General features: G+C 40.9%; 1 protein-coding gene across 6 annotated transcripts in view; it reads left to right on the plus strand.

Annotated features, from left to right (window-relative positions):
- PIK3R3 (phosphoinositide-3-kinase regulatory subunit 3) overlaps positions 1-15,371 on the plus strand; it is a 96,668-nt gene that overhangs the window by 66,187 nt on the left and 15,110 nt on the right. For all 6 annotated transcript variants that reach the window (XM_015436568.4, XM_015436572.4, XM_045371783.3 and 3 more), the window contains 4 exons: positions 1,991-2,171; positions 2,911-3,036; positions 7,833-7,975; positions 13,891-14,067. In XM_015436568.4, coding sequence (XP_015292054.1) covers positions 1,991-2,171; positions 2,911-3,036; positions 7,833-7,975; positions 13,891-14,067 — 627 coding nt within the window. The remainder of the gene's footprint in view (positions 1-1,990; positions 2,172-2,910; positions 3,037-7,832; positions 7,976-13,890; positions 14,068-15,371) is intronic.

The following is a 15,371-nucleotide window of genomic DNA, read 5'->3' on the forward strand; positions in this document are numbered from 1 at the left end:
CCAAGCCATCAGCAAATCCTGTCAGCTCTGTCTTCAAAATATATTAAGAATCTCACTATTTCTCATGACCTGTACTGCTGCTACCCTCATCCAAGACACCATCATGCCTTGCCTAGATTATTATAAAAGTTTCACAAGTGATATTTCCACTTATACCGCTGCCCCCTTTGAACAGTCTTTTCTCAACCCAGCAGCTAGAGTGAGCCTTTTAAACCGCAAGATAGATTACATGGTTCTACTGAAAACCCTTTTGTGCCTCCCATCTCACTCAGTAAAAGCTCAAGCCCTTACAGTAATCTACAGACTGTTATTACATAATCTAAGCTCCTTTTACATCTCTTACCTAGTCTCCTATTACTCTCCCTCTTGCTCGTTCAGACCCAGCATCACTGGCCTCCTTGCTGTTCCTTGAACATGCCAAGCATGCCCTTACCGCACCTCTCTCTAGGACACTTCCCATACATGTCTGCTGTACTAGCTGCCTCACTTCACTTAGAACTCTGTTCAAATATCAGCTGAACACAGAGGTTTTTCTTGAGCAATACAAACAATCCTCCACCACAAGAACTCCTTTCCCTTTACTCTGCTTTGTTTTTTTTTCCCCAATAGACTTATTACCATTTGGTATATTTAGTTGTTTATTTTTGTGTTCTATCTTGAGAAATTTGTTATCTTCCTTAATAAACTGAAAGACAGAGATATGTTCCTTGTGCTGTTAAACTGGAAGCTCCACGAGAGCATGGACTGTATCTGACTTGTTTATCATGTATCTGTAGTGCGTTATGTAATTCCTGGCACATAGATATTCAGCACATCATTTTAAATGAATGAATGCCTTTTAACTTTAACAGAGAGGCCAGCTTGCAGTTATTGTATGTGTGAGTGTACACATTTGTAGTAACTGTATATGATTAGATGGTCCTTCTGATGTACATTTAATAGAAATTATCATCCATCTAAAAACTGACCTAAACATTGTTTTAATCAGCTTATAGGGTCAATCTTATTGCGTTCGACCTTTTACAAATCCCAGTGCCTCATTTATTATAAAAATGGCATGGCATAAAGAGAGATAGGGGCATAAATCTGCATGCTGCTGTAAGAAGAGTTGAATGGGAATGGTACAGCCTTTCGCTATGAATCAGCCTGCTGTGCTTTTAGATTTTGCCTTATGGAACTTGCAAAACATTGCTATTTTAAACTTTAGTTATAAATTATCTTTTAAGGGACCATTTAGATATGACTTAGTAAACAAAGGTGTCCTGAACTGTCCAAGCATGAAATTACATTCATCTAATATACATAGCTCTTCAAAAGCTATACTTTGTAAAACGGTTGAATGACTTGAATCATTTACATGTTGTGATGGCCTAAATAGTCATTTCTGAGAATTATAAGCAAGTGTAAAAGACAAAATAGTATAAGGTTCTAGATTAATTATGCAGCTATAAATCATAGATTAAGGAGCTCAATTATGTTTGTGCATTAACAACAAAACCTTGAGTGTGTTGGTGATTGTGTGACAAATATTTATCATTCCTTTCATATAAAGATGGCTTCTGCTCCCCCCACAGAGACATACAACCACGTATCTTTGGGTCCTTAGGAGATTTTTTCCGTTCTTCCTGACTAAAAATATTGATAGAATTTAAATTTGAAAATTCATTCAGAATATAAACAAAAATAGAATTTATTTCTGTTTTATTTTTCTTAAGTGATTTTTTTTGCTACATTTGTTCATACTGAATTCTGTGTAGATATGTTGACCTTTAATAACCAAGGTATTTTATGGACAAAACAATGCAAAAGTAATTATATATATATATATGTTCACATACACAATAACATGTCTTTTCACTCCTTCCAGCCACATTAACATAGTAAAACTTGTTTATTATGTGACACCAAGCTTTCACATCTCCATATGAAAACAGTAGTTCAGTTGAATTTGGGGGAAGAAAATCCACAGTTGTTGTCTTGTTGTTCACAGGAAGGGAGGCAATAATAAGTTAATAAAGATCTATCACCGGGATGGTAAATACGGCTTTTCTGATCCTCTGACATTTAATTCCGTGGTGGAGCTCATTAACCACTATCACCATGAATCTCTTGCTCAGTACAATCCCAAGCTTGATGTGAAGCTGATGTACCCAGTGTCCAGATACCAACAGGTAAGATTATGGAAGTCTTTGCTAGCTATTGAGCAAGTCATTATTTAACAACCTTATTTGATTTTTTTTTTACCAGTGTTATCAGTTTTAAAAAACTAGCCATTTTATTATTTATTTATTTATTTACTTTGAGACAGAGTCTCTGTTGCCCAGGCTGGAGTGCAGTGGCATGAATATGGCTCACTGCAGTCTTGACCTTCTGGGCTCAAGTGGTCCTCCTGCCTCAGCCTCCCGGTAGCTGGGATCACAGGTGCATACCACAACTTCAGGGTCTTGCCATGTTGCCCAGGCTAGTCTTGAACTGGGCTCAAGCAGTCTTCTCACTTTGGCCACTGAAAGTGTTGGGATTATAGGCATGAGTCATTGTGCCTAGTGCCTACTTAAGATTTTAGATATTTTTGGAACTTATTTTGTGGCTACCCTTCTATAATATCTTATTGCATGTACTTGTTACCTTTATATAAAAATACTTATGTTTATGTTTCCCACTTATACTTCATTTCTTAATTTTTAAAGTATTAATCATTTTGATGTGATATAAAGGCTGATCTTAATATTATCAAAGGATTTGGTATATTTGTGTGCTTGATATTAATACAGTGACTTAAACTTGTACAGTTGAAATACAGTTTAAAAAGAATATATGGTTGAGGTGATATTTTCCTTTAAAAAATAGATATGGAAAAAGTCACATGTCAGAATTGTTAACATTCTTTATTTTTTTCTTTTACCTGTATAGGATCAGTTGGTAAAAGAAGATAATATTGATGCAGTAGGTAAAAAACTGCAAGAATACCACTCTCAGTATCAAGAGAAGAGTAAAGAGTATGATAGGCTCTATGAAGAATATACGAGAACATCCCAGGTTGCTATATTTATGTTGTTTTGACTAGTATGTGTGCAATGTTTTAGTTACTTCAAATTTTCTATCATTCACTTGATGATCTTTAGCTGTTTTAATGTCTTAAAGGCTTAAACAGCCTTTTTGAAACTTGGATGATACAAATTCCCCTCCCTTCTTAATTGGTTAAGGATATAATTTGTATCAGTTAATATTAACTGGTCACAAGTGACAAAAAAAATAACAAAGGCTTCAGATAGAAATTTAGTTTTCTTTGATGTGTATATAGGAACTACAGGGGTGTTAGGGTAACTCCACTGTCCTCAGAACTTACAGGCATTTTCTGTCTTGATGCTTGGCTATCTGTGGAAGAGGGCTTACTCTAATATTGGCGGTCACAACCATATTCTAGTAAACAGGAAGGAAGAATAGGAAGGAGAAAGGAAGGTTCTCTATCTTTAAGACAACTTCCTAGAAGGAGCACACTCTGCTTTCACTTTTATCCCACTGGCTAGAACTAAGTCGCATGGTCATACCTAGCTACAGGTCACAGCTAGCTGTAGGGGAGGCTGAGAAATCTAGTTTTTATTTGGTCAGGTGTGCTCAACTAACGTGGGGATTTACTGAGGAAGAAGGAGCTGATGGATGGAAATTGTGGGCTTACTAGGAGACCTAACTACACAGTTTTTAGATCATTAACTTTAATAACCAGTAATACTTACTTTTCATATTTATGATATAGAGCAAAATTCTATAGAATAATCTAGTTTCTTTCCTTGGACTTCTTATGCCTGACTACTTTGATTCTTTTTTAGCTAGACTTGGTTTAATTTGCCCTAAGTTGTCACATAGTTTGTCAAAAGTGTTTGGAATTTTGATGAAGCTGGGTATCTTCAGAGAAGTTTACTTTTTATAATATTTGGGTAGGAAGTGGCTTAGGAAAATATATTTAACTGTATTTCTCATGTACATTCTCTTGGAACACAAGTTATTACGTTGAATATCAAATGATTTATAGAAGCATTAGTCCATGTTGATTCTACTTAATTCCTAGTGAATTCTTAGTGCAACAGTAGCTTACCCTGGGCTCTTTCTAGTAGATAACAATAATGGATTTTTTTAATGTTTACTTTCTATTTCATGAATTTCTGCTCTTTTTAATTTTTTTCTGCTGTTTTTCAGTTTAATTTTCTCTTTTCCTACTTCTTAAGGTGGAAATTTTGTTCATTCGTTTAAAAACTTTCTTTTCTGGCCGGGCGTGGTGGCTCAAGCCTGTAATCCCAGCACTTTGGGAGGCTGAGACGGGCAGATCACGAGGTCAGGAGATCGAGACCATCCTGGCTAACACGGTGAAACCCTGTCTCTACTAAAAAATACAAAAAATTAGCCGGGCGTGGTGCCAGGCGCCTGTAGTCCCAGCTACTCGGGAGGCTGAGGCAGGAGAATGGCGTGAACCCGAGAGGCGGAGCTTGCAGCGAGCTGAGATCTGGCCACTGCACTCCAGCCTGGGTGACAGAGCAAGACTCCGTCTCAAAAAAAAAAAAAAAAAAAAAACTTTCTTTTCTAAAATAAGCAGTTAAAGCAATACATTTTCCTCTAAGCACTGCATATGTGCATCTCACAAATTTTGTCATACTCTGTTTTCCCTGTTATTCAGTTTTTAATATTTTCTCTTTTTTTGTGATTTCTTCTTTCGCCCCTTGTGTTTTTAATTTTTAAATATTTGGGACTTTCAAATATATTATTTATTTCTAATTTAAATTAATTTTGTTGTTAGTAAATATGTTCATTAAAGTTATATTCTTTTGACATTTATTGACCTAGATTTTATTTTATTATTGATGTTTTTATGAGACAGAATCTTGCCCTGTCCCCCAGGCTGGAGCGAAGTGGCACCATCTCAGCTCACTGCAACCTCCGCCTCCCGGGTTCAAGCAATTCTCCTGCCTCAGCCTCCCGAATAGCTGTGATTACAGGTGTCCGCCACCATGCCTTTCAAATTTTTGTATTTTTAGTAGAGACAGGTTTTCACCATGTTGGCCAGGCTGGTATCAAACTCCTGACCTCAGGTGATTTGCTCATCTCAGCCTCCCAAAGTGCTGGGATTACAGGCGTGAGCCACTGTGCCCGGCCAGCTCTTTTTTTATTTTTATTTTTTATTTTACTTACTTATTTTTTAAGTAGAGAGGGGTTTTGCCATGTTGGTCAGGCTGGTCTTGAACCCCTGACCTCAAGTGATCGACCTGACTCAGCCTCCCACAGTGCTGGGATTACAGGCATGAGCCACCATGCCCAGCCACAAACAAAGCCATAAACAACTCTTTAAGAAGCTTATCTGTGATTTGAAGAGAATTTTGGAATAAGAGTGCTTTTTTTTTCAAAGTGTTGATACCAGAGCTTGCTTATATGCTGCTAAGAAGGAATCATTAGACTGGGAGAGTTAATAATGTAAAAGGGGCTAGCTGGTACGAGAGTGAAGGACCCAGAAAGGAAAGGGAGCTGAGACCTAGAGCACATGTAAATAAAGGGAGAGGAAGGGAGAGAAGAGGTGAACAGGTAGGTTTATAGTTTTGGTGGCAGGTGTAATGTGGTATAGTGGCATTGTTTATGGGGGGGGGGTGCTGACTTAGTAGTGATATCAAATACTTTTCCCTTTGCTGTTCTACTTACTGATATATATACCAGTGTTAATAAAATCTAAATTGTTAGTGTTTTCTTTGAAGATCCAGGGCCAGAACTTTATAGGTAATTTCTAACCTTGCAAGGGAGCTAAGGCTATCCACTATAATTTAAGAGTTGTAGAATTAGTACCAAGATATTTGGCATATGGGCATTCTAGTTAGTTTTTAATATTAAGATACATATGATGTAATCTCAACTGTATGGACTATCACAAGGTTCCAGCCTCCCTCATCTGCTAATCCTCTAATGTTCTAGCCCTACTGGGCAATTACTAATCCTTGAACATGGCTTGTTATTTTATGTATACATTATACCATGCCTCCTTTGTGCAGTGCTGCATTTTCTTCCTCTATATCAGTTCTTTAAGACCTAGCTTAAGTGTCACCTCCTCTGTGAAGTCTCTGTAAAGCAATAAATAATTAGTTAATATCACTTGGTTGCCTCTACCATGACATGAAACCAAACCTTATTAGAGTTCAGAAATCTATTCCACCCGTATATTCTGAGTCTTAGAGGGCAGGCTTCATGTTTCACAAATCTCTATCACCAGATGGTAATTTCTGTGTAGTGGATTCTCAATAATCAATTGTTGAAAATGACAAATGCTTAAACTGGGTGTGTGGTGCCCTCCTAAAGTCTCAACTAGTAGGGGAACTGAGGTGGAATGATCCCTTAAGCCCAGGATTTCAAGTCCAGCTTAGGCAACAGTTTTAAAAACACTAACCCACCCGCCCACCCACCAGCAAAACCAAAACCAAAACCCACCCCAGCCTAATAAGTGCTAGATAATGTAGGAATTATCCCATAAGCATCAAAACTTCTAGAATTATAAACATTCAGGATAGCAGTTTTTCTAGACCCTTAGGCGTATTTATTGCTTTTCTAAAAAACAAACTGAACAAAATTTAACCTTCTGAAGATTTTCGGGGAATCGTGATTCAGATGTTTTTTTGTTTTTGTTTTTGTTTTTTTTGAGACAAAGTCTTGCTCTGTCGCCAAGGCTGGAATGCAGTGGCACAATCTCGGCTCACTGCAACTGCTGCCTCCCGGGTTCAAACGATTCTCTTGCCTCAGCCTCCTGAGTAGCTGGGATTACAGGCGTGCGCCACCATGCCTGGCTAATTTTTGTATTTTTAGTAGAGACGGGGTTTCACCATGTTGGTCAGGCTGGTCTCGAACTCCTGACCTCGTGATCTGCCCACCTTGGCCTCCCAAAGTGCTGGGATTACAGGCATGATCATCTTATTATTCTTAAGTGCACTGGACTTTAGCAGCTATTTTTCCCCTTTTCATTTTCTTGTAATCGGATTAATCTACTGATGAATCTGTTTGGAAAACTAAGCACATACTTGAGAAATGAGAGTAAGAATAAATAGACTTTATAAGACTCTTCTGGGAGTAAGTCTTTGTGCTTTGGTGCATGGACTCTTTAGCTCTATCCATTCACTCTTTCAGCACCTTTTGGGGAATAGCACTATAATAGGTGCAAAATCAGAATTTGGTCCTTGTCTTCAAGGTGTTCAGGGTTAATCTCTCTTGGCAGCTCAGAGACCTTTCTGTGGTTCTTAGCGATATATTTCACATAATGGTTTTATTTCATTTATTTATAGTTTTTTAAAATTTAAAAATTTTTTATTTTTTACATGGAATCTTGTTCTGTCACCCGGGTTGGAGTGCAGTGGCGTGATCTTGGCTCACTGCAACCTCTGCCTCCTGGGTTCAAGCGATTCTCCTGCCTCGGCCTCCTGAGTAGTTGGGATTACAGGCACCCGCCACCACGCCTGGCTAATTTTTGTACTTTTAGTAGAGACAGGGTTTTGCCATGTTGGCCCGGGTGTCTTGAACTCCTGACCTCAAGTGATCTGCCTGCCTCAGCTTCCCAAAGTGCTGGGATCACAGGTGTAAGCCACCATGCCTGGCCTATTTTATAGTTTAAATGATATATTTTACATATAGGTAATAGAGTAGGGGTTGAATAAAAGCTCTTGTTTTAGTCCTCCTAAACAAGGGGAAAGACTTTTGAAAGACTGGGTGTTATATGGGATTACATTAATAACTAGAATTATAAAATTTAAGACCAAGGTTAGAAGAAAATAATAAAGAATGAAGCCTGTGTTTTTTCTTTGTCTCTCTTGTAGGAAATACAGATGAAGAGGACTGCAATAGAAGCTTTTAATGAAACAATTAAAATATTTGAAGAGCAGTGTCACACACAAGAACAACATAGCAAAGAGTATATTGAGCGATTTCGCAGAGAGGGGAATGAAAAGGAGATTGAACGGTAAGTACTTAGTACCTCCAAGGGCATCAGTGAGACAGGATTTCTTTCTTCCCCAGTAATTTCTGTCTTGTTTGCTTTTGCCCCTCAAACTGCACAGCCCTACTATTGGAACCACTTGCTCTTTCCACTAATGGCACCAAATTGAACTTCCTCTCTCCTCTGCTCTTTCTTCATTCTCCCAAATTAACTCCTGCTTATCCATTAGGACTTCAGGTTAGATACCATCTTTTCTAGAAATTGTTCCCTGATTCCGGAGACCAATTTAGGGGCTGTATTTTGGGTCCCTACAGTGTCTGGTCCTGATCCCTAGTGTAACATTTACTGAATGCCATGCCCACTCAACTGTAAACTCATCGAGAGTAGGCATTGGTGGCTTATTTTCCCTGGTAGCCCTAGTACCTCCGTATGTATGGGAGTACATAATGGGTGCTCATTGAATATTTTTTTGAAATGAAATCAACTTTGGCAGCAGTCTGAATAAATTGTAGTAGAACAAGACTAGGCAGGAACACCAGCCTGACTTGCACATGACTGCAACGGTTGTGGTCATCAGGTTAAACGATAATGAGGGCCTGGACTAGAGAAGTAGCAGAAAAGAAGCGGGAGGCCATGGGAATGCTAAGGACTTTATGCCTGACCAGATATGGTAGGTGTGGGAGAAGTCAAAGATTATTCCTAGATTTCTGGTGTGAGAGACTGGAAGATGGTGTTTTTCACCCAAATAAAAAGTACATGAGGAGAGTCTAGGGTTGGAACCAGTGAGTTCGAGGTTCCTGTGAGAACACAAATGGAGCTCACTGGGGAGCAGGCAGCTGATTATTTGGATTTAGAACTTGGTATAGAAAGGATTTGGAAGGCATAGGTGTGTAGCTGATGGTAGATGCTAAGAATGAAATTACACAGAAAGAATGAGTGGCAGGAGAAGTAATGGATTTGATAACTAAAAGGATATTGAAAGCCTTTCAAAGCAAATTTAGTGGAGTATTGGAAGACTAAGCTAGATTGTAGTGGGTTGAGGAGTGCTAAAATAGATAATAAATATAAGTAATTAATATGCAATGGAAAAGCAAAATTATTTCTCATATTAGGACCACAGTATTAGTGTATTTCTGTGTGCATGAGTTTAGAGCTAAGTGCTGTGAGGCAGTGTAGCTTAATGGCATGAGTTTAGAGCTAAGTGCTGTGAGGCAGTGTAGCTTAAATGATTAAAACTATGGGCTTGAATTCTGAATTGGCCGTTTTGTTAGCTGTATAACCTTAGGTGAATTACTTAACTTTTCTCAGTCTGTTTTCTCTTCCATAAACTGAATAATATCTTGTTGGAATGCTAGAGAATTAAGTAATATATATTTTGGCACATGATGGGCTTTCAATAAATGATAATTATTTATTTATTTGAGATGGAGTCTCTCTGTGTTGCCCAGGCTGGAGTGCGGTGGTGCCATCTCGGCTCACTGCAACCTCCGTCTCCTGGGTTCAAATGATTCTTGTGCCTCAGCCTTCTGAGTCACTGGGATTACAGGCGCCCACCACCATGCCTGGCTATTCTTTTGTATTTTTTAGTAGAGACGGGATTTCACCAAATTGGCCAGACTGGCCTTGAACTGCTGACCTCAGGTGATCCACCTGCCTTGGCCTCCCAAAGTGCTGGGATTACAGGCTTGAGCCACTGCGCCCGGCCTCATGATAATTATTATTAACGATGAAGAAACAGAAAAGGATTTGTAGTTTTGTTGCAGAGGGAAATAAAGTAGCATGATAACGTTTTGTTTCATTTTATTTATTTATTTTTTTGAGACACAGTCTTGCTCTGTCGCCCAGACTGGAGTGCGGTGGTGCGATCTCGGCTCACTGCACCCTCTGCCTCCTGGGTTCAAGTGATTCTGCTGCCCTAGCCTCCCAAGTAGCTGGGTTTACAGGTGAATGCCACCACACCTGGCTGATTTTTGTATTTTTGGTAGAGATACGGTTTCATCAAGTTGGCCAGGCTGGTCCTGAGCTCCTAATCTCAGGTGATCCACCCACCTTGGCCTCCCAAAGTGCTGCAATTACAGGCATGAGCCACTGTGCCCAGCCTATTTTATTTTTTTATTTTTTGAGGTAGGGTCTTGCTCTATTGCCCAGGCTGGAATGAAGTAGCATGATCATGGCTCACTGCAGCCTCAACCTCCTGGGCTCAAGGGATCCACTTGCCTCAGCCTCTCGAGTTGCTAGGACTACAGGCAAGCGCCACTGCACTGGCTAATTTTTAAAAATCTTTTTGTAGAGATGGGGTCTTGAACTCCTGGGTTCAAGCAATCCTCTGCCCTCAGCTTCCCAAAGTGCTGGGATTACAGGTGTGTGTCCAGTCTGTGAAGTTTTAATAGTAATATAAAGCCACATATTGAGTGACAAGGGAATAATGTAGACAGTTGTTACCATAAGGGTTCAGAGCATAGCAAAACTTTGTGTGTTGGAAAAGCTTATAGCCATCATCTGTTGAGTGCTTACCAAGATAATGTCAGGAAATGTTCTTTCCTTTACATGTATTGTCACATTTAATTAACAGAAAATCCCAGTGAAGTAAGTACTGTTGTAGGTACCCATTTGTATTAGTCCATTTTCATGCTGCTGGTAAAGACATACCTGAGACTGGGGCAGTTTACAAAAGGAAGAGGTTTAATTGTACTTACAGTTCCAGGTGGCTAGGGAAGCCTCACTCACAATCACGGTGGAAGGGAAGGAAGAGCAAGTCACATCTTACGTGGATGGCAGCAGGCAAAGAGAATGAGGAAGATGCAAAAGCAGAAATCCCTGATAAAACCATCAGATCTCGTGAAACTTATTCACTACCATGAGAACAGTATGGGGGAAACCACCTCCATGATTCAGTTGTTTCACCCTGGTCCCTCCCACAACATGTGGGAATTATGGGAGTACAATTCAAGAGGAGATTTGGGTGGGGACACAGCCAAACCACATTATTCTGCCCCGGCCCCTCCCAAATCTTGTATCTTTACATTTCAAAACCAATTATGCATTCCTAACAGTCCCCCAAAGTCTTAACTCATTTCAGCATTAACTCAAAAGTCCACAGTCCAAAGTCTTATCTGAGACAAGGCAAGTCCTATGAGCCTGTAAAATCAAAAGCAAGCTAGTTATTTCCTAGATACAATGGGGGTACAGACATTGGGTAAATACAGCTGTTCCAAATGGAAGAAATTGGCCAGAACAAAGGGGCTACAGGGTCCGTGCAAGTCTGAAATCCAGGAGGGCAGTCAAATCTTAAAGCTCCAAAATGGTCTCCTTTGACTCCATGTCTCACATCCAGGACATGCTGATGCAAGAGATGGGTTCCCATAGTCTTGGGTAGCTCTGCCCCTGTGGCTTTGCAGGGTACAGCCTCCCTCCTGGCTGCTTTCACAGGGTGGCCTTGAGTGTCTGTGACTTTTCCAGGCACACAGTGTAAGGTGTCAATGGATCTACCATTCTGGGGTCTGGAGGACAGTAGCCCTTTTCTCACAATGCCACTAGGCGGTGCCCCAGTAGGAACTCTGTGTGGGGGCTTTGACCCCGCATTTCCCTTCCACACTGCCCTAGCAGAGGTTCTCCATGAGGGCTCTGCCCCTGCAGCAAACTTCTGCCTGGGCATCCAGGTGTTTCCATACATCTGAAATCTAGGCGGAGGTTCCCAATTCTTGACTTCTGTGCACCTGCAGGCTCACCACCACATGGAAGCTGCCAAGGCTTGGGGCTTGTACCATCTGATGCCATGGCCTGAGCCCTATGTTGGCCCCTTTCAGCCATGGCTGGAGTGGTTAGGATGCCAGGCATCAAGTCTCTAGGCCGCACACAGCTCAGGGACCCTGGGCCTAGCCAGCGAAACTCCTTTTTCCTCTAGGCCTCCGGGCCTTGATAGGAGGGGCTGCCTTGAAGACTTCTGACATGCCCTGGAGACATTTTCCCCATTGTCTTGAGGATTAACATTTGGCTTCTTGTTACTTATGCAAATTTCTGCAGCTGGCTTGAATTTCTCCTCAGAAAATGGAATTTTATTTTCTATTGCATTGTCAGGCTGCAAATTTTTCAAACTTTTATGCTCTGTTTCCCTTTTAAAACTGAATGCTTTTAAGAGCACCCAAGTAACCTCTTGAATGCTTTGCTGCTTAGAAATTTCTCCTGCCAGATACCCTAAATCATCTCCCTCAAGTTCAACGTTCCACAAATCTCTAGGGCAGGGGCAAAATGCCATCAGTCTCTTTGCTAAAACATAACAAGAGTCACCTTTGCTCCAGTTCGCAACAAGTTCCTCATCTTCATCTCAGACCACCTCAGCCTGGACCTTATTGTCCATATGACTATCAGCATTTTGGGCAAAGCCATGCGACAAATCTCTAGGAAGTTCCAGACTTTCCCACATTTTCCTGTCTTCTTCTGAGCCCTTCAAACTGTTCCAACTTCTGCCTGTTACCCGATTTTAAGGTTGCTTCCACATTTTCGGGTATCTTTTCAGCAATGCCTCACTCTGCTAGTACTAATTTACTAAATTAGTCCATTTTCATGCTGCTGATAAGGACATACCCAAGACTGGGCAATTTACAAAAGGAAGAGGCTTAATTAGGCTGACAGTTCCACGTGGCTGGGGAAGCCTCACAGTCATGGTGGAAGGCAAGGAGGGACAAGTCCTGTCTTACATGGATGACAGCAGGCAAAGAGAGAATGAGGAAGATGCAAAAGCAGAAACCCCTGATAAAACCGTCAGATCTTATGAGACCTGTTCACTACCATGAGAACAGTATGGGGGAACTGCTCCTTGATTCAATTATCTCTTCCCGGGTCCTTCCTACAATCTGTGGGAATTATGGGAGTACAATTCAAGATGAGATTTGGGTGAGGGCACAGCCAAACCATATCACCATTTTAAACAGATGAGGAAATGAAGGCACTGAGACGTTAAATAACTTGCCCATGGCCCCACAGCAAGTGACAACAGAGATTCAGATGTAGGTTGCAAAACCATAGTTCTTAATTGTTGTGTTGTGCTACCTCTTGAATATCAAACGTATAGCTTTACTTGTTCAGTCATTGCTGGATTCAGGGCCCAAACAAGGTTATTGAGATTCTCTCTCACATTGTATTTTAGCTCAGTTTTTCTCTGGGTTGATTTTATTCTCAGGCAGGCTTTGCCAGTGAAGTGACAGTATAGCTGCTGGGATGAGAACTGCATATTCATAATTTAGCAATTCGTGTGGAAAGAGGTAATTTATTTTAACAATACAGTTCTAGCAAATGTTCTAGAATTGACTCTCATTGGATCAGTTTGAGTCTTATTCCTGTTCCTGAACCAGTCACTGTGGTCTGAGGGTAGGGATGGGATAGAGTGGAATATTCTTATTGGCCAGTCTGGGCCATGTGTGTTTACATCCCTGGATCTGAGATGGGGGAATGAATCCTTACCTCCAGGGAACATCAGGGTGCTAATACCAGAAATGGGAATGGATATGGGCCAGGCAAAAACAAATCTTCACCCCGCATAAGATATTAGAACCTCACTGGGTGCAATGGCTCACGCCTGTAATCCCAGTTCTTTGGGAGGCTGAGGCAGGCAGATCACCTGAGGTTAGGAGTTTGCGACCAGCCTGGTCAACATGGCAAAACCCCGTCTCTGCTAAAAATACAAAAATTAGCAGGGTGTGGTAACACGTGCCTGTAATCCCAGCTACTGGGGAGGCTGAAGCAGGAGAGTTGCTTCAACCCGGAAGGCAGAGGTTGCAATGAGCTGAGATCATGCCACTACACTCCAGCCTGGGGTGACAGAGCGAGACTCAATCTCAAGGGAAAAAAAAAAAAAAAAAGGATATTAGGACCATGCTCACTCAGTAGGATCTGTCTGCTTGATTTCTATTTTAGCCTTAACATGTCACATATTTTTACAGAATTATGATGAATTATGATAAATTGAAATCACGTCTGGGAGAGATTCATGATAGCAAAATGCGTCTAGAGCAGGATTTGAAGAAACAAGCTTTGGACAACCGAGAAATAGATAAAAAAATGAATAGTATCAAACCTGACCTGATCCAGCTGCGAAAGATCCGAGATCAGCACCTTGTGTAAGTAGTCTGGGAGTGTATCGGGAGGGAGACGCTAGTGCCAGGTTACTACCAGCACTAGAGATGTCAGAGGTGGGAGAAGAGATTTGTAATTGAGAATTGGCCAGTAAGATGGTAAGAATTTAGGAAAATGGCCTTGGTAGTTGTAGGGGGTACCAGAGTTAATCTGAAGTTAATATGTGTAGCAACCCAGAATGTAGGATTCTTGATTCATAGAAATGCCTTGGAAATCTCAGAGGCTGGCTGTGGCATGAGTAAAATGCTATACCTTAAGAAGAACAGATTAATGTTTGCCTAAAACATAAAAATCAGAATCTTAGTTTACACAGTAGAACTGAGTGGGGAATTTCTATTTCCTCTGAGGGGAAATAGGTCCTAGGCTGGGCACAGTGGCTTACGCCTGTAACCCCAGCACTTTGGGAGGCCGAGTTAGGCAGATCATCTGAGGTCATGAGTTCAAGACACCAGCCTGGCAAACATAGTGAAACTCCGTTTCTACTAAAAATACAAAAATTTGCTGGGTGTGGTGGCACATGCCTGTAATCCCAGCTACTCGGGAGGCTGAGGCAGGAGAATCACTTGAACCCTGGAGGCAGAGGTTGCAGTGAGCCGAGATCACGCCACTGCACTCCAGCCCGGGTGACAGAGTGAGACTCCATCTCAAAAAAGAAAAAAAGATGATGAAACCTCGTCTGTACTAAAAATACAAAAAATTAGCTGGGCATAGTGGTGGGTGCCTGTAGTCCCAGCTACTTGGGAGGCTGAGGCAGGAGAATCACTTGAACCTGGGAGGCAGAGGTTGCAGTGAGCCAAGGTCGTGCCACTGCACTTCAGCCTGGACAAGAGTGAGTCTCAAAAACAACAACAACAAAAACAAAATGACGTTCTTTATTTAAGTAACAGAAATGTGTCTATAGAAGGCACTTGAGGTAATTTGAGTAGTGAAACCTAATTCTTTAAGATTAGGGGAAACTATATAATTTAGCCAAATATAGGCATAATAGAGATAATATCCAAATATAAATGGAAAGATAGTATCAGAATAAAATGTGTGAATTATATTTTTGGAAACATAAGTAACTGCTTCATAGGACAGAATGCATGAGAAAGGAACATACTGGATATTGGGCTTAGTTCTAGGTAACAAATAGGCTGTTCTGAAATACATTTATGGGTGACCTTGATGCATGTAACACCACTCAATTCAAACTACTGGCAGGAGAAAACAGAGCAGAGACCTCTGAATCTGGGTTTTCCATAGAAACCCTGGGTTCTTTGTGTGAGAAAGAGGGAGAAGATGAAAT

The sequence above is a fragment of the Macaca fascicularis genome, chromosome 1 (assembly GCF_037993035.2).
Source record: "Macaca fascicularis isolate 582-1 chromosome 1, T2T-MFA8v1.1".
Lineage (NCBI taxonomy): Eukaryota > Metazoa > Chordata > Mammalia > Primates > Cercopithecidae > Macaca > Macaca fascicularis.